The following is a 25,000-nucleotide window of genomic DNA, read 5'->3' as shown; positions in this document are numbered from 1 at the left end:
CTTACATGCACACACAGTCGATGACCGTGAGTATGACAAAACAAGCCTGATGCATGTAATCACAACACCACATGTGTACAAGCAAAACCTTCTTCAGTTCCCAGGTATACTCTCATCCCCATTTCAGAGCACAGAAATCACCACTCCCCTCCTGTGCCCGCGTTACAGCCATCCCCCAGCAGGGGGTGCTAGTCACCCCTAACTCGTGTGAATCTTCCGTCTCCCTGTAAAAGAGCGCGCCTGTACGGAAAAGCTGTTTGGCTTCGTCCTGTCTCTCCCCTCACATCCGGACCTCGCAGGCCAGGCCACGGTCCTGATATCCCGTTCGTTTTGTACGGAATGAGCCACCGTTTTCGAATAAACAACGATCCTGTTTCTGCAAACCTGGCCTCGCCTCCGATTACACGGTGCGCTCGTCACACTACCCGACACCCGGTCTGTCACATCTAGGCCTTTTCACTGCTTAAAAAAGGGATATGCAGCCGCTCATAATCATTTATGAAGGCAATGGAGGGGGAGCCTACACAATGCGATAGAACACAATGTCGCAGCTAATTCACGTCACATGGTATACCACTTATGTCAATGATGTGCCACAGCATCACAATGAGAGGACCTTAATGAGATATCACACATTTTCGTGCGTTCATCCACAAGTGTCAGATGTACCACAGCCACAACAAGCACCTGGGGCCTGTATCACGAAATTAGTTTGTAATTACACTGAGTAATCCTAATGGTGTTGTTCGAATATAAAAATTATAACGCATCAAAATATTAATATTTTTTTACATTGAATGAAAGCTGTGAAACCTGTTTTTTTAAGGTTTTGGTCGTGTGTTTTGGAGGATATGACGGCAGGGATAAGAAAGCCAATGTGAGGATTTGTGGACAGGGTGAGCCTCTTCCAGGCAGTTTGATGATCTGCCTTCTGACAATCCATGAATGAAAGCAGGCACAATACGTCAGGAATTTTTCCCAGGAAAAAACCTGACTAAGCAGTCTGTCTGCATCTCTATTTCCCCAGAAATATCGAATAAGAATAGAAGATATTGCTGGGACACCCTATTCATAATAACAGTAATACAATAATAGAATTCCAGTACTTGCTAGGACCTTAATAACTGTAATAATCATTAAGTTAAATTGAATCAGGCCAATGTCTGCTGAAGAGAGATTCCAGGATAGTGTCCTTGCTCCTGGATGTCTGGTGTTAGAGGCTGCAAGCTGTGGTGGGCTGAATCAAATGGTCCTCACAACACTTTTCACATCGACACATTTCGGGAAAGAGACGGAGCTTCAAGTCAATGGTTGCTGTGGCAACCTGTGTAATTGAGAGACAGGACAGCCACTGGATTGGCGGCGCTGTTGCTACTGAGGCAGGGAGAAACGGCACCAAATCCAGGGCCAGAGCCACGTGTGACTGATGCTGCTCTCTGCCCTGAGAACGCCGGGCCTGCAGCCTCACTGTAGGAGAGCTGGAGTTCCACACTAACCCTCAGGACTCAAACGCAACACACACAAACGCACACAGAGACACAGAGACACACACAGAGACACAGAGAGAAACACACATAGACACACAAACACACACACAGAGACACACAGAGACATAGAGACATAGAGAGACAGAGAGACACACATAGACACACAAACACATACAGAGACACACAGAGAGACACAGAGAGACACAGAGACACACAGAGACACAGAGACAGTCAGACAGAGACAGAGAGAGACAGACAGAGACACAGAGACAGACAGAGACAGAGACACACAGAGACACACAGAGACACACAGAGAGACAGAGACTGTTACCTCACTGTAAGAGTTCTGGAGCTCTACTGTTCATGTATTTTTCATTCGTTTGTTGTTGTTCATCCAAGCTTTGGCAATACAAGTGAACTAATTTGTCATGCCAATAAACCATTTTGAATTGAACTTGAATTGAATTGAGACAGAGAGAGCGAAAGAGTGAGAGACAGAGTGACAGAGCGAGAGAGAGAGAGGGAGAGATTTACCAATGCGAATGAAACCATCTTCTGTGCGATGGTACTTAGGTGCTTTCTCCCGCCCCTCTTTCAGAGCCTCCTTCTCTGATTGGATGTTCTGTGAGGATGAGAAGAGCAAAACTGAGCATGTGCAAGGACACACACAGACATGCACGCGTGCACGCACACACGCAGTCACACACAGCACTCTGATGACTTTCTGCCATGAGTGTAATAAGTGCCAGCGAATGTGCACTGGCTCTCTGTATGTAATGACCTCCAGTGTGCACTGACTGGCTCTGTGTGTACCTACAGCATATGAGCACTGACTGGCTCTGTGTGTACCTACAGCATATGTGCACTGACTGGCTCTGTGTGTACCTACAGCCAATGTGCACTGACTGGCTCTGTGTGTACCTACAGCCAATGTGCACTGACTGGCTCTGTGTGTGCCTACAGCCAATGAGCACTGACTGGCTCTGTGTGTACCTACAGCCAATGTGCACTGACTGGCTCTGTGTGTACCTACAGCATATGTACACTGACTGGCTCAGTGTGTACCTACAGCCAATGAGCACTGACTGGCTCTGTGTGTACCTACAGCATATGAGCACTGACTGGCTCTGTGTGTACCTACAACCAATGAGCACTGACTGGCTCTGTGTGTACCTACAGCCAATGTGCACTGACTGGCTCTGTGTGTACCTACAGCCAATGTGCACTGACTGGCTCTCTGTATATAATGACCTCCAGTGTGCACTGACTGGCTCTGTGTGTACCTACAGCATATGAGCACTGACTGGCTCTGTGTGTACCTACAGCCAATGTGCACTGACTGGCTCTCTGTATGTAATGACCTCCAGTGTGCACTGACAGGCTCTGTATACTTACAGCCTATATGCACTGACTGGATCTGACAGCCAAAGTAAGTGGACTCTGTGCTTTAATGTCTTTTTATGTGCTCCATGCCACAGATCCAACAAAACAAGAGTTTACGCTGTCGCCAACAAACAGGCAGGAGGAGACAGCCCGACCTTCAGCGCGACAGACACATTTGTCATTTGCCAAACAGAAATGTTCTCCCAGCAGCAGTTTTTAAATGTTCCCCCAAGTACCGGCATCGCGGCGAAAATGTGACATTTTCAGCTAATCTCATTTTCATTACATCTCTCCGCAGAACAATATTCTCTCCTCCAGTTGGTTCAGTGAGGCCGCGCGTCCTCGCCCCCCGAAGACGAACGTGTCTCTCGGCCCGTTTTTTCCCGTCGTTTACACGGAAGGTGTACAAGACAGCGGCAGACGGTCTTTCCTGCGGAACCTAGACCCAAATCACCCTGCGGCAGAAGCGGAGCAATTTGTGCCGCGTCCCCGTTGCGATTAAACACTCTTTCGCCGGAATTACAAGACTCTCCGGGGTCTCCGGGGGTGAACGAGGGAGAGAAACCGCAGGGAGTACGGTGCCAGGCTCTCTGAAGCCAGCCGTTAATCTTGCAGTGGAATAAGTGTTCAGCCCGAAATGAAACGCCACACGCCAGGCCAGAACAAAACACCAGCCCGCTGCCAGAACCAAATATGAGCATTTACTACATCTTTTCTCAGCTATAATGCCTCTCTCTCTCTCCCTCCCTCTCACTCAATCTCGCTCTCTCTCGTTCTCTCTCTCCTCTGCTGAAATCACTCTCAAATCACTACATCTTTTTTTAGCTATTATGCGGTTTCTCTCTCTCTCTCTCTCTCTCTCTCTCTCTCACACACACACACCCTACCTCTCTCTTGCCCCCACTCTCTCCTCTACTCTCTTTTCTCTGCTCTCTCTGTCCCCCTCTCCTCTCCTCTCCCCTCTCTCTCTCTCTCTCTCTCTCTCTCTCTCTCTCTCTCTCTCTCTCTCATCCAGCTTTACTCCCAAAGAAATCCCAGCTGGGCATATCTGAAATATCTAGAGTTAGGGGAACAGTCTTTCGCTGACATTGCTTTCCAATCCAACGAGGGCAAGGCCACATCCAAAGGGGGAGAAAGATGGGGAATAATGAAATGTAACGGAATCAGAAATGCCAGAGATAAATCATACGCTGGGTAGAATCGCACACACAGGCCCCTTAGCTCTGCTGCCCCTAGTGGCACAGACGGAGAACAGCAGCGTAGACTCACGTCGAAAGGCATGACCTCCACGGTGGTATTGAAGAGCTTGTCACCCGGGTGCTCGATGTTTCCACTGCGGAAGAAATACCTGCAGAAATCAGGGAGGGGAAGAAAACAAAAATGCATTTCAGGTGGGAGAGGGGCGCAGGGATACACAGGAGGACTTATTCATAACAAGCTTTATGCGGCACTCATTATTTCCTTTATTATTAATAACTGTTACGGGCACCATTCGTGTGACAGTTATAGGCATCATTTATGGAACTGTTATGGGGCGATATTTATGTACCGCAACTGTCATAGGCTTAAGTTATGTACATAAATTACGGTTCGCTATTATTAGCGTTGCTGCAACTACATTTTCTCACGAGTCGTACTCCACAGCGTGCAGCGGTGTCAGCGGCTCTGTGCGACGGCGGGCGTGGCGCTCACCTCTCGATGCGCACAGGGGTGAAGAAGCGGATCCGGATGAAGTCTCCCGCCACCGGGGTGAAGGCCCAGAAGAAGTCCTCCCCCAGGTAGGCCTTCTCCAGGGTGAAGTGCTGGTAGGTCTTCAGGCTGGTCGTCACCTCCGCCAGGGGGTTGGCGTGACCCTTGTGCAGGGTCTGCTTCCCAAAGTCCTTGTCCTGGAACAAACCATTACATATGGGTGGGGGGGGGGGTTACAAACACACGTCTTATGGAAATCTCCAAATTAAATAAGCCGCAATCTACAAGGACATGATCAATCTCTCTCAGTGACGGAGTGGGGTCAGGCCTTACACGAGCAGCCTTCCCTTCCTGTGAAAGATTTAAAGCTCATTTCGTTCTTCTCAAAGAGAGATGATGATGAAAGAGAGGTCTCCCTGTCAGCTCTTTGAACATTCGTTCTGAGGGAAGCCATTTGATAATTCCCGCGTCTCGTTAGGTTAATTAACGCGCGGGCTGCTCGGAGGAGATTTCTCCTGGCAGCCCTCGTCTCCTTGAAGGAGGAAAAAAGCCCCTCCTGCCCGTGTGAAGACCCACGCAGGGAGAACCTGGAGCAGGCAGGTACACAGCCCACACACCGCCATAGAGACCCATGAGCTACACCGCAACACCCAAAACTCGAGCCATCTTAACAAGTATCTTAGTACTTACACTCAGTCAGCACTTTATTAGACTTATTTTTTTAGACTTATTGGTCTTCAGCTGCTGTAGCCTGACCACTTAGAGGTTTGACACGCTGTGTGCTCTTCTGCAAACCACTGTTTGTAATGTGCGGTTATTTGCATTACTGTCACCTTCCTGTCAGCTTTGACCAGTCTGGCCCTTCTCCACCGACCTCTCTCATTAGCACATTTTTAGCCACAGAACTGATGCTCACTGGATGTTTATTGTTTTTCACACCATTCTCTGGAAACTCTAGAGACTGTTGCGTGTGAAAATCACAGGAGATCAGCAGTTTCTAACCAAAAACCGTTCCACGGCCAAAATCACCGAGGTCACATTGCATTGCAACGAATAAGCAGGGTGTATATTAAATAAGTAGGGTGTATCCTAATAAAGTGCTCAGTGAGTGTATATTGAGACTTAACCCGAAGCATATGTTGGCCGATTGTCCCTTCTCTTAGCTACTTAACTCATATCTTTAGTTTACCTTCACCATCAAGCCATGGCTAATTTATTTTAGAACAGGCTTAGCTACAAGAACAAACCATGAAACTGTTATTTAATTGTATTATGTGTGCCTGAGCTGCAGTGAAAGACAGGGAAAAGAGAAAAACGTAAGTGAATTTCCCCGGCGACCCAGTCGATCTCAGATTAAAATCTTATTTCATTTACTTTTTTGCTAAATAAGACCAAAAACAAATAATTGCCAATGAGGTAAGACAGGATTTCAAAATCTGCCGAGGGAACAGTCCCCTTATCAGGCAAATGGTAACTTAAAACCAGCCAATATTTTCTACATGAGACAGAGAAAAAGATCTCAAGTCTTATTACAAGACTAAAAGCGCTTGTTAAGACCGACATTTTTTACAGTGCAGCGCATTCAGTTTCTCACTGACGCACAGATTCCAAACCCTTTCCTTGCACACCGCCCACTTAATAAATGATTAATAATTCTTCTGTGAAAGATAAATAATGACGTTTTTAAAATAACACTGTAGCGCTCAGCAGTGCAGTGTATGTTCTGATCAGTTTGAATGTTAAAGAAACCCTGCTCCAGCCTGGGCCTGTGTTCTTACAGCTGAGAAACGAATAAAGTTAGAAACGTCTTAACAAGGTTTTATAAAGAGTCTATGTGCCATTTCAGTGCACTGTAGGGATGCGCTCTAGATAAATACTTTAAATGTTTACACTTCAGAATATTGGGTTATGAAATGTTTATATAAGCCATTATGTAATAATTTCTCTTCCCTATATTTCCTTGCAATTTTTGTCACAAAATATGGGCATTAGTTGCTGCCTAGCTTGATCAAAAATTATATTTCACAATTTGCGAGTGATATAACAGATGCTGTTTTAATTTATTTAATTTGTAATCATAAAGGCGCCTACTTGCAGATAACTAAAACATAATTAAAGCTATCGGATATTCATGAAAGGGCTCCACTGTAGGAATACCAATAGCCAAACCAGTGAACATGATTAAATCCTCTTCAGAAAACAAAAAAATATAATTCTCATATTCCAAATATGAAGACCATGATTTGCATATAAACACAAATAAACAGATAAGGAGTGTAAACTCCCTGGCTCAAATCAAAAGAATGAAACATGAGAACAAAACCATACAATGATACACAATGAATCATTCTCTCTTAGGTTTCTTTGTCTATTTTACATATTTTCACAGTCAACTGATATCGTCTTTGCATATCAAGTTTTGCCTTCAATGAAATATCCATGTCTGCATTTCAAGAGTCAGTTGGCTTTGGATCACTTCCAAACAGGCCTGCATCTAACAACATTCACGTACGACCACGTTTACACATTCGACAGAGCCCATTTCTAATGTACTGACATCATTCCAATTAGTTCTGACTGAGCTGCCGATGGAAACATGATCTGGTTTTGGCTAACTTAACTTAATACACACAGTGAGCGATGTATCGTGGAGGAAAAATGCATGGTGTGGCTTATTTGCTTCTGAAATATTTAAGCAACAAACTTAAAATAATAGTAATAAAAAGTAGTATTTACCTAATGTTAGCTACAGTAGCGCAAGTCATAGGAGAACCGATTCAGCATAATTGCGGCCACTGCCCCGGCATAATTAAAGGGTCAAACTTCAAAATAAAATTGAATATACATCTTCGATTTTATCCGCATGTTGACAGAGAGGGAACTCAGTCCTCTCTCGAAGAGAGCAGAGGCGATAACGGCCAGGTCGCGTCAAACTGGGATCAGCATTCCATCAACAGTTCAATCGTGTAACTCATTAGACGGCGCTGCTGCCAGGACCCCCCCGCACTGTAAACGGCAGGGAAACGCAGCCGAGCGCATTAACAAGGCGCATGCATTAATCATGTGACCGCGCGCGGGAGCCGCGCTTGTTGGCCGCGGGGCCCGCCTCCTCACCTTCAGCTTCTGGATCTTTCCGGCGAGGGACGAGTGCGTGCCCACGTGCTGGAAGAGCGACGGCTTGAACCGGATCCGCAGGTTCGCCTTCTGCCTGTCACAGTGTTTCTACAGGAGAGAGAAGGAGGGAGGGAGAGCGGGGGGAGGGAGGGAGGGAGAGCGGGGGGAGGGAGGGAGGGAGAGCGGGGGGGGAGGGGGGGAGGGAGGCAGGGAGAGAGGGAGAGAGGGAGGGAGGGAGAGGGAGGGAGGGAGGGAGAGAGGGAAAGAGGGAGGGGGAGATGGAGGGAGAGAGAGGGAGTGAGGGAGGGAGGGAGGGAGAGAGGGAGAGAGGAAAAGAGGGAGGGGGAGGAGATGGAGGGAGGGAGAGAGAGGGAGAGAGGGAGGGAGGGAGAGAGGGAAAGAGGGAGGGGGAGATGGAGGGAGGGAGGGAGAGAGAGGGAGGAGATGGAGGGAGGGAGAGAGAGGGAGGGAGGGAGGGAGAGAGAGAGGGAAAGAGGGAGGGGGAGGAGATGGAGGGAGGGAGAGAGTGATGAGGAGAGGGAGGGGGAGAGGGAGATGTGGGGAGACGGAGGGAGGGAGAGCAGGAGGAGGAGGGATGGAGAAGAAGAGAAGGAGGGAAGGAAAGGGAGGGAGGGAGGGGGAGGGAGAAGAGAGGGAGGGAGGGGAGAGGGAAAGAGGGAAGAAGAAGTAAGGAGGGAGGGAGATAGAGAGGGCAATGAGGAGGGATAGAATGTGGGTAGAGTGTGAAAGAGCAGGGGGGAGGGGGAGGGAGAGAGGGAGAGAGGGAGGGAGGGAGGAAAGGTATGAAGGGGAGAGAATGTGGGTGGAGTGAGAAAGAGCAGGGGTGAGGGGAAGGTGAAAAAACAATTTATTTTCCCTCCTCCATTTAGACGAAGGAAAGCAGAGATGACAAAACCAGCCACAGAAAAACAAGATGAGAGCATGGAGTGAAACAGGAGCGCTGAGTGAAACAGGAGCGTTCAGGCACAGCATGGCACACTGTCTGCTGTGAGCTACGCGCTGGATGCTGAAGATAAGAGAAAAAACCAGAAATACAACTGCTGAGAGGGAGACGACCCCTGACCCCGTGACCCCGTGACCCCTGCACTTACAGCGTCCTTCTCCGGGTTGCACACCTTCACCCACATGATGTGGTCCAGCAGCCAGTCTATTGGCTTGTCCTTGTAGAACATCAGCATGAACTCCACGATGAGGGACAGGTCCAGGGACTTAAACATCTTTCCTGCAGTGAGCACAGAGACTGCACAGTGAGACACATCACATTACACTACATTACAGACACTAAACAGATGCTCTTAGCCAAATATGATCATAAATGATAACTATAACGATAACGACGTGAGCATCCACACTGATGAATGATAACATTCCGTAAATAGCCATTTTGAATGTGACACCCTAGTAAATTTGGATGGATTTTGATTGGCTGTCAGCGTTTCTATCCTTTCCTGCTGCAGGAAAACAAATAACGCTCCGAAAGTGATCCCAAGGATATCGCTCGTCACTGTAGTTGCTGCTGCACACCTGAGTTCGTTATTGTTCCTGTGGACGGGCCTTTAGTCTGAGGAATATTAAAGTGCCCTTGCCAGTCTCTTTCAGGACATGTGTGTGACTGATAGGGTTGGTTCGGCCGGACAGATCCCCCATGTCTTGAAGGCCTGTCGATAGACCTCCCCAGGGTCGAGCGCCTGTTTATGCGGCGATTCCCCCGGGACAACCCCCCTGTCAGGACGGCCGAGCTCGCTTCCTGCTCCCCTCCAGTGACTCTGGGACACGGACGACTGGTCCGAGGGCGTGGCCCTGCCCCGACCACCTGTCAATCACAGCCGACGCCATCACCATTCTGACTGAGAGAACCGAGCTGAGGCAGGAAGTCACTCGGAAACTCTGACCTCTATGGAGGTCGTGCACAGAAACAAACAAACACAATACTCCTATCCCACTGGAAACACACACACACACACACACACACACACACACACACACACACAATGCCCCTATCCCACTGGAAACACACACACACACACACACACACACACACACAATGCTCCTACCCACTGGAAACACACACACACACAATGCCCCTATCCCACTGAAAACACACACACACACACACACACACACACACACACACACAATGCCCCTATCCCACTGGAAACACACACACACACACACACACACAATGCCCCTATCCCACTGGAAACACACACACACACACAATGCTCCTATCCCACAGGAAACACACAAACACAGTACCCTTATCTCACTGGAAACGCACAAACACAATGCCCCCACTGCACTGGGGGAAAACACAAACACAACATGTTTCAACAGTAAGCAAAACAGTTGCAAAATGCAAATACGAACACATCAAACAGCAAGGTGCCAATTCTAGGAACGTCACCACAAGATCGCTAGGGAACACACACACACACACACAGGCGCGCACACACACATTCTCACACAGGCAGGCATGCACACACGCAGATTCTCACACACGTTCACACACAGTAGTGGTCAGACTCCGTAACTCCGTAATGATCCAGTCTGGTGAGTGAGGGCAGACTGTTGACCTTCATGGCTGATGTGTGTGTGTGTGTGTGTGTGTGTGTGTGTGTCTCCAGACGGACGCTGTGACAGGCAGAGCCTCAGCAGGAGCCTCTCTTTCATCTGTCAGTGTGAGAGGGAGATGAGAGGCAGAGCCAGGACAGGTGGAGCTCTTTACCCACACCGGTGTGTGTCAGCAGCTCTCCTCCATCTCCAGCCTAATGCCCATCAGAGACACACGGGGCAGCCTGTAGCCTAGTGGCTAAGGCACATGACCGGGATCAGGAGCCATGCCGCTGTTGGCCCTTTGTTCCCAGGTGGATGGTCCCCTGCTTAGTCTAATCAACTGCAAGTTGCTTTGGATACAGGTGTCAGCTAAATAACTGCAATGTAATGTATCATCCAGTTACTGTGTCATTACAGTGACCCTGTCTACTGAGACACATTACAGATCCAGACCCTAAACACAGGGAACCTGCTTGGTCACAAGGTCACTCTATGCAATCACTCACACGCACACACACTCACAGATACACACATGCACATCATGCAATCGCTCACTCACACACACACACACACACTCTCACGCTCTCTCTCTCACACACACATCCATAAACCCTCCCCGAGTAACAGGCGGTGACAGAGCGCCCGGTCAGGGGTGGGCAGTGGGAGCTGAACAGCCAAACAGGAAACGGAATCGATGTCTGTGTTCAACGTCCATGTTCTCTGATGACGCCGGAGGGGACTGAGATAAGCAGCTCCACGAACACATGAGAGTAAACAGAGAAGGAGAGGGCGAATGAATGATGAATGAATGAGAGGATGAATGAATGAATGATGAATGAATGAGCAGGTGAATTAATTAATAAATGAATTAATGAGAGGGTATATAAATGAATGAGTGAATGAATGAATGAACAAACAAATGAGAAGGTGAATTAATGAATGAATAAATGAATAAGTGAATGAATGAATGAACGAACAAATGAGAAGGTGAATGAATGAATGAATGAAAGGGTGAATGAATGAATGAGATGGTGAATGAATGAATGGACAAATGAGGGTGAATGAATGTATGAATGAGAGGGTGAATGAATGAATGGATGAATGAGAGGGTGAATGAATTAATGAATGAATGAGAGGGTGAATGAATGAATGGATGAATGAGAGGGTGAATGAATGAATGGATGAATGAGAGGGTGAATGAATGGATGAATGAGAGGGTGAATGAATGAATGGACGAATGAGAGGGTGAACGATTGAATGGGTGAAGTCTCCACTGCATGTCTGTGGTCACATGACAGCAGGCGTCTCATTGTCCCTGCCAGTCTGTACACTCTGTGCATCTGAGCCCAGAGAACAGAGACGCACTCTAACAACCTCATTCATCATTTTAATTCTAATCCACGGTAATGTATCATTTTTATAATGCCGTTTTCCCAGTGGCCTAATCCTGGAAGATTACCTTAATTCCATTAAGAGTTCTTTTCGCTCACCTTCGCCTCCCAAAGTCATCAGGACATTTTACGCATCAGTAGTCTTCCTCTGTGTGAGGTTTGCATGTTCCAGCGAGCAGTCATCCACGTCCAACAATATCAATTAACCCCCCCCTACCCCACCCGCCACCCCCGTATTCGCATGGGGAAAAGCTATGTGCAGACGCAGAAGCGAACGAATTTCAGAAACGGTGCTGGTTGGCCACCCCTCCATCCGACGGTGAATTGAAATAACACCAGGGGCCTGTAAACACCAGGGAACACCAGAGCGGGGCCTGCTGATGCAGGGCAATTCGATTATCTTTCACACGGCCGCCATTACGCCAAATCACATCTGACAGAACCCACTCCATCTACGGCGGCAGAGACGGTATTAAGGGGCCTCCCATAATCATTTTAATTGCCAATTAGAAAAAGAAATTACTCAATACCCAAGCTACACACAGGGGAGAAAAGAGCTTTTAGTCCTGCGTTCAGTCATAAACAATGCACACTTAATGATCTACACGGTGCATAATTAGCTGGTGATTTAAATGCGAGTCTGATGTTTAACGTGCGATGAACACACACTTTATAACTGACGACGGGCTGAAAAGGTTATACATTACTTCCCTATTTGGAGCAATTATCCGGGAGAGGATTCCTGGGATTTCTGGTTGCTGATGTACAGATGCTGACCGAGCGGACGGATGCGGCCACAGCGTGCCGATTGGCATCCTGCTCCTCTCTGAAATGGCGGTAAGCTGCAGCCTTTCAGATGGGGCCTGACAGGCACCATGAGACTCCACAAGAAGCCCAATCCAATTATCACGCTTTTCTGTAAATCTAAATGTTTTTATAAATCTAACTCAAGGAGACTGGGAGCAGCAAGGATACTCTCTCTCTCTCTCTCTATCTGTCTCTCTCAATCTCCGTCTCTCATTATCTCCACCTCACCATCTATATCTCTATTTCTTTCACTTTCTCTATCTCTCACTATCTTTATCTCTCACTATCTCTCACTACCTCTATCTCTCACTATCTCTCTCCCTCCCCCTTCCCCCTTCCCCCCTCCACTCTCTCTTTCTTCATCTTCTTCCCTTGTTCCCTCTCTCCGTCTCTCTCTCTCTCAGAGTGTGAAGTGCCTAATGTGACAGTTTCCAGCTCGTATTAGCGCGGGTCTGGGGGCAATCTGACAGCCAAGGAGGAAGCTCCCATCTGGCGTCATTTACAGCGTTTCATTCCTGCCTTTTCAATGAGTCACAAACGGGAAGCGACTCCAGCAAACCTCTCCCCACGCTGCCAGCTACCACCGCCGCTGCGTTTACTGGGGCCGCCGTGTCGAGACGCTCACAAAGACAGCCACGAGAGGAAGCGAACACACGCAGAGGCGCCCGTCTCTTTAAGAGACCTGGCGCATCGAGCCGGCTAAACGCACACCCCCGCCACAAAGACCCCACAGACGCGCAGCCAATCAGAGAGCAGGAGGATAAAGGTTGAGGATGATGATGGGAGAAAGAGTTCAAGCAGCGCTTTTCGCGACTCTTTAACGGAGGTAGACGCGAATCCAGGCTGAATACGGAACAGAAACGAAAGGGCGCCCGCCTCTTTAGAGCTGAACGGAGTAGAGTTGAAACAGAAACAAAATGGCGCCGGTGTCTTTCAGAAGGTGTATAATGCTGAGACCAATGGCTGGCAGAACCAGGAGCCCTGTCACTGGGCTGGATAGCGGACATACTGGCTCTACTGGCTCGAGACTCCGACCATAATTGGACCGAGCTGTGGCAGTCAAGAGATGGTCCTGAGAGAGGTGCAGGAGTAGCGTTAGCAAGCCTTCACCAGGGCTATGGCCGGTGGCCATTACAGAGTAACTCTAATGCGGGAGAAGCCCTGTGCTTCCCTGAGAGTGAAGGGCAGGGACCCAGTACAGAGTAACTCTAATGCGGGAGAAGCCCTGTGCTTCCCTGAGAGGGAACGGCAGGGACCCAGTACAGAGTAACTCTAATACTGAGAGGACATGGGCTCCTCATAGACCTGAGTGTGTGTGTGTGTGTGTGTGTGTGTGTGTCTCTGCTTGAGAGAAAATGAGAGAGTGTCTGTATGATTCAGAGAGGGACAGAAAGACAAGAGAGACAGAGACATAGAGAGAGAGGAGAGAGAGGAGAGGAGCCATGACAGTTATGGGTAAGTGAAAGGGAGACTGATGGCAATGGGGGGGGGGGGGGGTGGTGGTGGCTTGGGCGGTGTGTTTGTGGTGTATACAAGTGTATCTGTGTTTGCATGTATACAGGAGAGAAAGAATGTTTGTGTTTTGGTGTACTGAGCCTTTACAACTGCACATGTGTTCAGGAGAGATTAGGTTACCAGAGAAGATCCTTTATGGACCTCCTCCCCCCCCCTCCCCCCCATCCCCCCATCCCCCAATGCATCCTCCACACCCCCCTGCCCCCCATCGGGATGGAGAGCTAAGCCCCATGGGAATGCTCTGGGGGGAATACACGCACCACTGCACCCTGGCTCTCCGCCCGGCCGGTGACAGGAGCTGGGGATTACAGTGACACGCCAGCCAGCCTCGGAGCTCTCTACGGCCAGGGCCGCTCCAGCCTTTCCCCCGGTTATGAGGCCCCTTAATGAGAACATCCAGACAGCCCGCAGCCACCTGCACCGTACGGCATCCATTACCAGTGTGCCCCAGTCCCCTACGCGCTCATTAAAACTCCCGGGCAAAAAAAAACCAGACCGACGGCCGTGACTAACGACACGTCTAAGACCTGAGCGCAGGTTCAGCCCGTGATGCATGCCTCTAGGCCGCTATGTTTCTGCGCTGCCGTCGTCGCCCCCCCCCTCCCGGGGGGGTTGAAGGGGTATCGATAAATTCAGGGCTCGGTTCTCCTCGTGCGCAACGATGCACGCGCGCTGTAATGAGAACACTGAGTACACTGACCGCAGCGTAGTCCCTGACTCTGAAAAACCCTTTAAGGGTCACAAATATGTTCTTAACCGAACATTCTAATGCTGATGTAACAATCGCTGCTAGTAACCGGGAGCAACTTGGTTCTAGAACACTCGTTTAGAATTTCTGAGGGGAAAAAAAAGCATTCTTAAAAAACTGAATTCTGCAGATGGGACCACTGGTTTCATAAAGGTTTCCTATTGACAGGGGTTGAGAGGTGTCCAGAAGAACCCATAACTGCACTCAATCCCCTGTGTAGACCACCAGGGTGTAAGAAAGGCTAAGTCACACCTATCTGTTTTATATATTGCGGACATTAAGCGCCTAGCATAAGCTGCTGTCCTGGGCAAGCTGTAGAGATGATATGTTTACATCGCACTGCAGCGTTGTATGTATCAAACGGGCGCACAGGGCTAGAACCGCAGCATGTGTGTGATCTAGGCGAGTCATCGCAAGATGCGCTTAATGCATATCCATTTAAGGGTGGATAATGCAAATAAAGGGCAGAGATATTATAAGTGTTGCTGATTATATATTCTGTTTAATTTACTTAAAGTTCACGCAATTAACGAGGGTCGAATTGTGCGTGAAATTTATCCGCCTCTAAAGAGCACAAGACAGAGACACACAAGTAGGCTTCGAAGAAGCACTAAAATAATCTTTCAACAAGAATCGCACTACATCCAACCCCCAGAGCGAGAAATCATCAAACAGATTATTAATAGTAAATATTAATTAACGATTGAAGCAAAGCAATAATTAAGGCTGGGTGTCTGCCACAGCCTTATTAAATTAATCAATATATCATGCGAAGCAGAGGGAAGCGACTGAAATAACGTGCTCAACCGTAGTGACAGTAACTGAAGCTTGAAAAAAAATCAGTGTTGCCGCTAGTAAAATGCAGTGATGTGCTGTTTTTAATCGCTTTTGTCCATCGCAGAAAAAGCGCGTGTTTGTTTTGATTAGTTATCCTCCAAAACAATCGCGGAAAAGAAACGGGGAATTAAAGGGACTGCCAAAAAAAAGAAAATCACCTGCGACTTCTGTGACAAACACCCAGCCGTACAAATAATTACGCTTCTGGGAGAAATAAGCGATGTCCTGGAACCTCCCACACAATGTTCCCATTCCAACCCGGCAATAGTCAAGCTAATTACGACGTAACATCTCGCGTTTAATTCAAATGACAATAGCCGCCACAGCTGGAATATGTACACATTCGGTCCCGTACTGGATAGCCTCTTATGGGGCAGGCGATGGATGGATATCGCCTAAACACCTGTTTTAACTGCGCTATTTAATAACAAATCGCAAAACGTGGTTTGCAGGCAGTCCCATTCGCTGATTTAAGTAATGAGCTGTAAATAAGGCGTTAATTTCAGGCAGACAACGACCGCAGCAACACACCCTCGTCAAGCCGCATTTTGCACAGCGAGCTTCGTGTGCGTAAATCTGGCCCTTGCCGAAGTGTGCAGGTTAAGCACACACACATTCAAAGCCTCACCAGCAGGGCCTAATCCAAGGATGCTAGGCATATACTGTATGTACTAATCCATGAGACTGTTTACGGTATGAAACTGTGTGTGTGTGTGTTTGTGAGTGTGTGTGTGAGTGCGAGTGAGAGAGAGAGAAAGAGAGAGAGGGAATGAGTGTAAACCTGTATGTCTGTATGCGCTTACATGAATATATGAGAGTGTGTGTGTGTGTGTGTGTGTGTGTGTGCGCATGAGAGAGAGAGAATGTGAGTGCATGCCTGCATATGTGTGTGTGTGTGTGTGTGTGTGTGGGTGTGTGTGCAGAAACCCTACAAAGGAAGCCTCATTGAACGCCAAACGATTAGCAGAATTTACATTAACATCCCTCCTTTCTTACAGACCAACACGTCAATCACACAAGAACCTAATATTGCACACCGGTTTCTGCCAAGTTGGCAGACTGAAATCCGCCAAGCTGTGTGCAGATATTACAGGCAAATCCCAGAATGCACCAAACAGCTGTGGAAGCATTAGCAGGAGAAGCTCCCAGGGCAAAAGGATCTTCTGAAGACTGCTTCGCCGTTTCCTCTTGCGGGGCTTTTCAGGTCTCCCAACGAGAAGACGAGCTTCGGCTGAGGACTCCGTGTTCAAGTGCACAAGCGGGGCTCCGCGTTAATTAACAATTTCATTCTCTTCATCTTCCTCTCTCCTCAGTTTTCCCTCAGTGGAAAACATGCGGGAAGCGGAAGGTTCTGTTCTACCCACCCCTTGCAAATAATAATAGTAATAATAAAAAAACATTTTTATTTTCCCACAAGAGAAAGATGCACTATGTTCCGGGTAATCCCTCCCCCTTCCTTCCCCTGTCCCTGTTCTCATCTGAAACTGATTTCAGCATGGCGTTGGGCCTGGGGGATGGGGTGGGGTGGGGTGGGGGTCAGGAGGGGTGGTAATCTGCAGTCATACATTTGTTTACTAAATACAATCACAAGACCACTGGCCCTGTGTCCACTCCCAATTTTCCCCAAAGTCCTTTCTGGATGCTGACTGATGACAGAGGTCAGGGGTCAAGTCAAAAGACATCAGCTATTTAAAAATAACAAGCCCTCTCAAGCTCCGGTCCGACCTTGCCAATTACAAAAAAAAAAGAGCATTGATTTGAAACGGAACACATGACTCTCAACACTTTGGAAAACTTGGCTTGGGAGCAGAAACGGTCTCCCTGGACAGAAAAAAGGAACAAAAAGCCGATTGCTTTTATTTATACACAGCCCGGAATGAAGGGGCTTGTTGTTGGCGAAATGTTTTTGATCTTTGTCCTGAATGCGATTCTCTCTCCAGCCTCAGTGGCCACATGGGACCAGCTGTGACCGGCTGCTGGGAGTGACATCACAGAGGTCGCTGTGGCAACGGAGAGCAGTTCAGCCGAAGGGCGATGTTAGCGTGTCTGATATGGCCAGAGCTGTTTTGATTTGGGAGGACTCAGATTCTGTTTGTTTTTCGGGCTGAAAAGCAGGCTAGGCGTGGTGTCCAAAGAGCAACATGCCCACAGCAAAACATGACCTCTTTCTATCCCGCCGACTTTATGAATGTCTTCCTAAATTTTCGCAGACTAAAAAAAGCCAATGCATGTATTCCAAAAAGCTAACAGTCAGCCAAAATCCTGGGAGGCGAGACCAATTCACCGCAGTGGTTTTAATTCAAATGTGTTGCTTTCTTATTTACATCAGGACTTGGGCCATTAGTGAAGTGCTGCTGACACACTCACAATGTGCTAAAACCACCCACCTCCCTCAAAGAGCTCCCATTTTAGTTCCCCACTAGCCACAGCGCACTCTATATATCACACTGCAACCTGCTCCACCCAACCCTTCTCCACCAACCTCCACCCAACAGTAAGCACTCTGGTGCCCAATTGGCCCTCTCCCCCTGTCAGCGTTGTTTTTCTCACCGGTGATCATCCCTGATGACGGAACGGAACACTGCTTTCTGTGCTCTGCGCTCCGCAGCGGCTGCGGCTAAACTCACCGATGAAGCCCAGCTGGGAGAACTCCAGGATCATCCAATCCTCTGAGGGCTGCTGCAGCGCAAAATTCTTCATCGTGGTGAAATAGTTTGGCCGCGCAACGATGTCGTCCTCCAGCTGTGAACGAGGGAAGGAGGGTGGGAGAGAGAGAGAGAGAGAGGATGGAGTGAGAGAGAGGCCATTGAGACCCACAATAGAAGTATTACTCACAATGCTCCAATACCCTAGTAAATAAGTGGTACATTTATTTAATATTCAGCTGCATAATTGAATCATTTAGCACTTATTTAATACTGTGCAGAATCATCTAATCATTTCCAGTGGTTTAAATGCATGTAGGCCTAGCCCTTGTGGGCTCTCGGCTGCATTAGCTCAATGCTTTCTCCGTCTCTGTGATGGTTTACTGCCGGTGATGTTATTGTTCTCTGCCCAGCCCGTTACCACTCCAGTGCTCCCAGAAAACAAGGAGGGTAATGAAGAAAAACTGCTTCCTCTGGAGACAAATCCAAAAGGACACACACACGCACGCACAGACACACAGACACACACACACACGCACACGCACATTCCACCCGTGGTGTTACTACACACTGATGTGTTCCACATGTTTACAAGCCAATCAAATCATCCGCCCAAAACACGTAAATCCAGGAATAAAATACAACAAAAGGACAAACATTTGATCAGGACAGATGGCTATCGCGTATGCTTTTAATAAGCAGGGTGAATTTTGCCAGGGATTTGCCGTGAGTTCGTTGTAAGGAGGGGGCTTAAAATGGTGGATAAGGCAGCTCCCTGTGGTTAATTAGACCAATGAGCTGTGTGCTCAATCATGATGTCACATCCATGATGTCATAATTTGCCTGACTCCTCTTTCGAACCTTGGCGGTAGTCTGGGAGAAAGGTCAAGGATCTGAGTGAACTGGTTCCTGGGCTACTCAGTTCTGTGACTGACTAGAGAGAGGTCCCTTCTTTGAGGGACAACACAGAACCCACAGTTCACGATACACACAGCGTGTGAACTTTTGCCACACTCACACTCACACACATACACACACCACAGGCTGTATGTAAGAATGACATCACCGGCTCCTTCAAAACTGCTCTAGTGTCTGGAAACGACACAAACACAAGTTCCTGATGAGACACAGCATCCACAGTGACACAGTACCGGGTGGAAACTGGATAGACGCAGACAGCTGAGAAAAACCGTAAATGAGCCACTGTCAGTTTCAGTTTGCCTTCCTGCACAGGGAGGGAACTGAACGGAGAGTTTGTAGGAGAGCCAGAACACACAGTGCTCTATGCAGGGCTTTCTCCAAAGGGATCCAGGGCTATGCTTCGCGACTGGGCAGATTAAAACCATTAAAAAACGCCCGGGTAGATGATCAGATATGCTCAGCAGGGTACAGGCTAGGGTGCTGTGGAAGCATTAGCAGTGCTGCAGTCCCAGGACCGCAGTCCTAAGTTACCACTTTACCCCAAGAGGCCCTGAGTCAATATCAAAGTGAGGTTGGTCAAAGCTCCCTTTTTGGGGAAAACGATGCGGACTTTGAGAAAAGGGGCACTTTGGCATTTCCAACCGACAGAGTGGCTTTTTTTTTAAAACGACCAAATATCAGGGGAACAAAAAAACTAGAATATCACAAGCACATGCTTGACGATCACATGATCACATGACATCCCAGAAGCCCTCGGACCTTTAAGCGCAGTCACAGGATGCGTTACCATGACAGCAGAACAAAGGGATTACACTTCTTAACCTTTTCATCTAATTACCAAAGCCGGATAGCAAAAAAACAAACCCGCAACTTTTGACCCCTTAAATTAGCACATAGTCAAACTGGCCCTGAGGCAGAATTCTTGCAGAAAGGCATGTCTTATACCATTTGCCAAAAAACAGCACAAGCAAGTACAACCCAACCTTTCTCTTTTAAATAACCCGTGTTTGTCAAAATGGCATTTTGATAGAATTATAAGGTTCTAACTGACATTTTGACAAAAATGAGTGAGAGCCATAAATATATTGTTTATAGGCCTATTTGGTAGGATTTTGATATTTTACATTCAGAGTACTGTTAGGGTGTCTGTCATTTTGATCTATGAAGAACTCCCCTGCATTTCAATTCAGCCGTGTTAGGATGTGAAGCCTTTTCTCTCAAAAATACTCAAAATGCAGATAGAACCTTATAACTCCAAGGTCACGAGTCGCTGTGCTAAATCAAAATGAATGTAATTAATGCTAATCAGTTTGATACATGAACTTGCGGTGGTCTACACATTCGGCAATTAGGTTGTGTCCAGAGAACAGTAGCCTACAGACGCGTCCCTCCGCGTTGGGAGAGGGCGCCCTGAGCAGGCTGAGAGGAGAGGAGCGCCCTCTCGTTTTCGGAGAAGCGCAGACGGAGCGGCGACCTTGGAGGAAGGTCGCGGTGGGAATCGGACCCAGGGAGGCGCCATGGCGCCCGCCGTCAGTTTCGCTCTGCCACCCCCGCGACGGAGCCGGCTCCTCCGAAACGCGTCACCGGAGACGCGGAGGCGAAGAGTCCTTCATCTCGCAGAACAGAGTGTCACAAACCAGCTACCGCGAATACCGCCACGTCCTGACTGGCACAGGAGGCCAACGCTCAAACCAGCTCCCGCGAATACCGCCGCGTCCTGACTGGCACAGGAGGCCAATGCGCAAACCAGCTCCCGCAAATACCAGCGTGTCCTGACTGGCACGGGAGGCCAACGCTCAAACCAGCTCCCGCAAATACCGACCGCTGCGTCCTGACTGGCACAAGAGGCCAATGCGCAAACCAGCTCCCGCGAATACCGCCGTGTCCTGACTGGCACGGAAATCTCCGGATTTCCACTCAGATGTATCATTCTACAGCCACCTACAAGAACACTGCCCACACACACACATTTCTGCATATTTTCATCATCAACTGCCTATACCTTTTACGATAACAATGCAAAAGGAATTTCCCAAATATAATATTTAATCAAATTTAAATATATAAAACATGAAGTTAATAATTCAGTTAATGATACCAGTTCTGTAGATTAAGTTCCATAAGGTGAGATAAAACTGTTGAAAACCCCAACACTGCCCCTAGTGGCAGGCACCTGCACTGACAGGATATGAGCTGCACATACAGTAGTGACATAAATAAGATATACAAGTTGCATTTATATTTCTCAGACTCAAAGCGCTTCACAGTGATGAGGGGGAAACTCGCCTCAACCACTGCCAATGTGCAGTGCCCACTTGGGTGATGCAACGGCAGCCATTTTGTGCCAGAATGCTCAGGTGGTGGAGAGGGAAAGGAACAAATAGCTGCACAACCAGAGAGTCTCTCACCTGCACGTAGTAGGTTCCCTTGGACTGGGCGTACATCATGAGGAAACAGTAGTCCAAGTTCTGCTTCGTCCGCCACCTGAGAAAGAAAGGGGAGAGGTTTCAGACGAACTGCGCGTGTGATCGATGCGGTGGGAAACACCGCTTCCAGAACACTGAAGAAAAAAGCGTGCTGAGCCCAAAAGAAAAATCACACGGTTACTCTGGCAATCAAAAGTGAGTGAGGTAGTGCATAAGCATAGGAACAAAAAAGAGAATACTCACTGTATATTTTATTTTGGCACACATTAAAACGCGTTTTGGCGAGGACAGCCTATATGCTCGGATGAAGGCCGTCCTACCCGAAAGGCATTAGCGTTCCGTTACTTTTACTGCGTGCCAAAATAAAATAAGTGGAAATATAAGCCTTCCGATCATTGTTTTACTTAAGGGATGTACTACCTCACTGTTTCCAGAATGTTCTTCTTCACCGTTCATGACAAATCCTACCCAGACATAGTCCTTCTCCTCACCTCCACATCAGGCCATATATTTCACCACTACACACGTGTATGATTGTGAGCAGGGCAAAGAGAGTGTGTGTCGTGTAGTGCCACTGTTAGGGAACTGGCCTTGCAGCCCCAGAGGTTGCAGTTCTCACTCTGGTGCGGAGCACAATCAGTTGTACTCTAAAGCAAAGTAATTAAGTGGAACTGCTTGAGTAAGCATCCAGCTGTTTAAATAGACTGTATGTGAGATGTGAGCTACAGGCACTAGCATGCACGTGCACGTGTCTCTCACCCTGCCTGAGTGGCCTGCCCGCGTGCGCTCTGGAACTGGGTTCCTCTCATTTTTGTTCCGTTTATTCAAGGGGAGAAGCGGTGCATGCGATCTGGCCTGCGGTTTTCAGCGTAACACAACACCGGGGCGAACACGCGCGAGCACTCTGGCACCGGACTGAGGGAAGGGGGCCAATCGCTCCATCACAGAGCAGGACGTCCCGAACGCAACGCAACCACCGCAGAGAAACCAGCGCGCTGAACTCCGGTGGACTGTTTATGAAATGGGATGTGAAACTATGAGGAATCATTATAAGAGTGGAGTAACAGTCACTACAACACGGTCGCACTATGCGTCATGAGGAATTAAACAGAGCTGCGTATCACGCAAACACACTCACACACACACACACACACACACACACACACACACACACACACAGACACACACAGACACACAGACACACACACACACACGTCAGAGGCATGCTGAGCTGAAAACATAAACAGTCATCCTTTTTTTAATATACTCCTCATCTTCCTTCAGTTAGCTGTGGTCCAGTCAGGCACACGATGTGCAGCTCTGAAGTTTGACAGAACAAGTTCAGGATCGCAAAAACATAAACACACATTCAGATTCAGGGGCTCCTGGCCTCATGTAACAAGTTCAGTGAGTGACTGTGGAATTTAGTTGTCTTCAAACAATTAGGAAAGAATTTAAATGCCCCTCCAGCGGTTAGACCCAAAACATGATGTCAGTGCACAACTCCAGAAAACTGCGGTACTAAACTGCTTCATTTCCCTACTATAGTCAAGGTAACTTGTTTCATATGCGTACATATGTAACACCCAGCTTTATCGCTCTATAAAGATGACTACAGACATGTGATTCATCTCTAAAGATAACTGCAAAATACATCTTCTTCATGTCTCTTTACAGGCAACTACAGACATCAGCTACATGTCTCTTTACAGGTAACTACAGACATCTGTTTCATCTCCCTTTACAGGTAACTACAGACATCAGCTACATTTCTCTTTACAGGTAACTACAGACATCTGTTTCATCTCTCTTTACAGGTAACTACAGACATCAGCTACATTTCTCTTTACAGGTAACTACAGACATCTGTTTCATCTCTCTTTACACATAACTACAGACATCTGCTAAATCTCTCTTGACAGGTAACTACAGACACCTGCTTCACCTCTCTTAACACATAACGACAGACGCATCTCTCTGCAAGTGCACTAGCGGTCCGTAACGGCCTCTCGCCCTACACCAGCGATGGCCTTCAACGGTCCCTGCACCCCCATCTCTCAGACACACATCACTGCCGGTGACTGGGCCGGGCTGATGGATTCTCGGGCCGGCTCCGGGGCCGCCACGCCCGACAGCGGCATAAATAAGCCCCGGGGACAGCGGAGGGGCGGGCGGCGCTCCTTAACGACACTTCTGACTTCCAAACTCACGGCGTAACTTCAGATCGTGCTGGCGCCGGGTGAACCAGACCATCTCAGCAGGGATAATCAGGCACCGGGGAGCCCTGCTCGGGTGGGTAGTCTGTTATAATGACCCCAGATGAGAAAAGGCAGAACGTGCGCTCATGGATTAGTGAGGTTCGGCTTTAAGAGTCAGCATAACTGTGTGGAGAACACACAGCTTTCCGGCCTCTTCCGGGAGAAAGGCTCTTCCTTTGTGTTGATTGCGCTGAGTCGTCAAGGCTTTGTCTGATCGGGGGGAAGGCATGGAGGGGCGTGTGCCGATTCAGAAACAACCCAGTGTCTCAGGACAAACACCCCCTGCACCAAACACAAGATCAACACCCAGAGACTACATCAACACTGCAAGACTACATCAACACCGCAAGACTAAATCAACACCGCAAGACTACATCGACACCCCAAGACTACATCGACATAGTAAGACAACAACAATACCGCGAGACTACATCAACACCGCAAGACTACATCAACACCCAGAGACTACATCAACACCCAGAGACTACATCAACACCCCGAGACTACAACGACACAGTGAGACTACATTGACACCGCGGGACTACATCAACACAGTGAGACTACATCAACACAGTGAGACTACATCAACACCACGAGACTACATCAACACCACAAACTACATTAACACCGCAAGACTACATCAATACCGCGAGACTACATCAACTCCGCAAGACTACATCAACCGCACAAGACTACATCAACACCACGAGACTACCTCAACACAGCAAGACTACATCAACACCGCAAGACGACATCAACACCGCAAGACTACATGAACCGCACAAGACTACATCAACACCGCAAGACGACATCAACACCGCAACTACATGAATACATCTTTCGGCACCTTTGTTGTTTACAACACTGCATTGAAAAGCTGAACAAACGGCGTTGCCTGGTTCTGCTCTGTGTCACTGCCAACACGCGGCAGCGAGCCAGCACAGTGTGTTCTCCTGGACAACATGTCAAAACATCCACGCATTAACTCATATCACCGAGCAGAGTGTTCTCATCTGCGAAACGGTGAAAAAAGAACGCCAGCGCCAAATGACACGTACTTACCAGGAGACAGGAATGGTTCAACCTGAAAGGGCCAGCTGTAATCACAACATTCACAGAGGCCTCTGTGATTCATGGTGCCCAGGTAACCTTTCTCTATTAAGGAAAAACAACCCTTTTCCTTTTTCGTTCAACGAGTACGTGGC

General features: G+C 48.2%; 1 protein-coding gene across 3 annotated transcripts in view; it reads right to left on the bottom strand.

The window, feature by feature from the left end:
- mgat4b (alpha-1,3-mannosyl-glycoprotein 4-beta-N-acetylglucosaminyltransferase B) overlaps positions 1-25,000 on the bottom strand; it is a 107,666-nt gene that overhangs the window by 3,262 nt on the left and 79,404 nt on the right. For all 3 annotated transcript variants that reach the window (XM_061236174.1, XM_061236173.1, XM_061236172.1), the window contains exons 8-14: positions 21,520-21,595; positions 18,173-18,287; positions 8,786-8,916; positions 7,674-7,781; positions 4,563-4,756; positions 4,140-4,218; positions 2,022-2,109 (exon numbers count right to left, since the gene is read on the bottom strand). In XM_061236174.1, the coding sequence (XP_061092158.1) occupies positions 2,022-2,109; positions 4,140-4,218; positions 4,563-4,756; positions 7,674-7,781; positions 8,786-8,916; positions 18,173-18,287; positions 21,520-21,595 (791 nt within the window). The remainder of the gene's footprint in view (positions 1-2,021; positions 2,110-4,139; positions 4,219-4,562; positions 4,757-7,673; positions 7,782-8,785; positions 8,917-18,172; positions 18,288-21,519; positions 21,596-25,000) is intronic.

This window comes from Conger conger, chromosome 3 (assembly GCF_963514075.1).
Source record: "Conger conger chromosome 3, fConCon1.1, whole genome shotgun sequence".
Taxonomy (NCBI): domain Eukaryota; kingdom Metazoa; phylum Chordata; class Actinopteri; order Anguilliformes; family Congridae; genus Conger; species Conger conger.
This window is presented reverse-complemented; position numbering and strand designations above follow the sequence as displayed.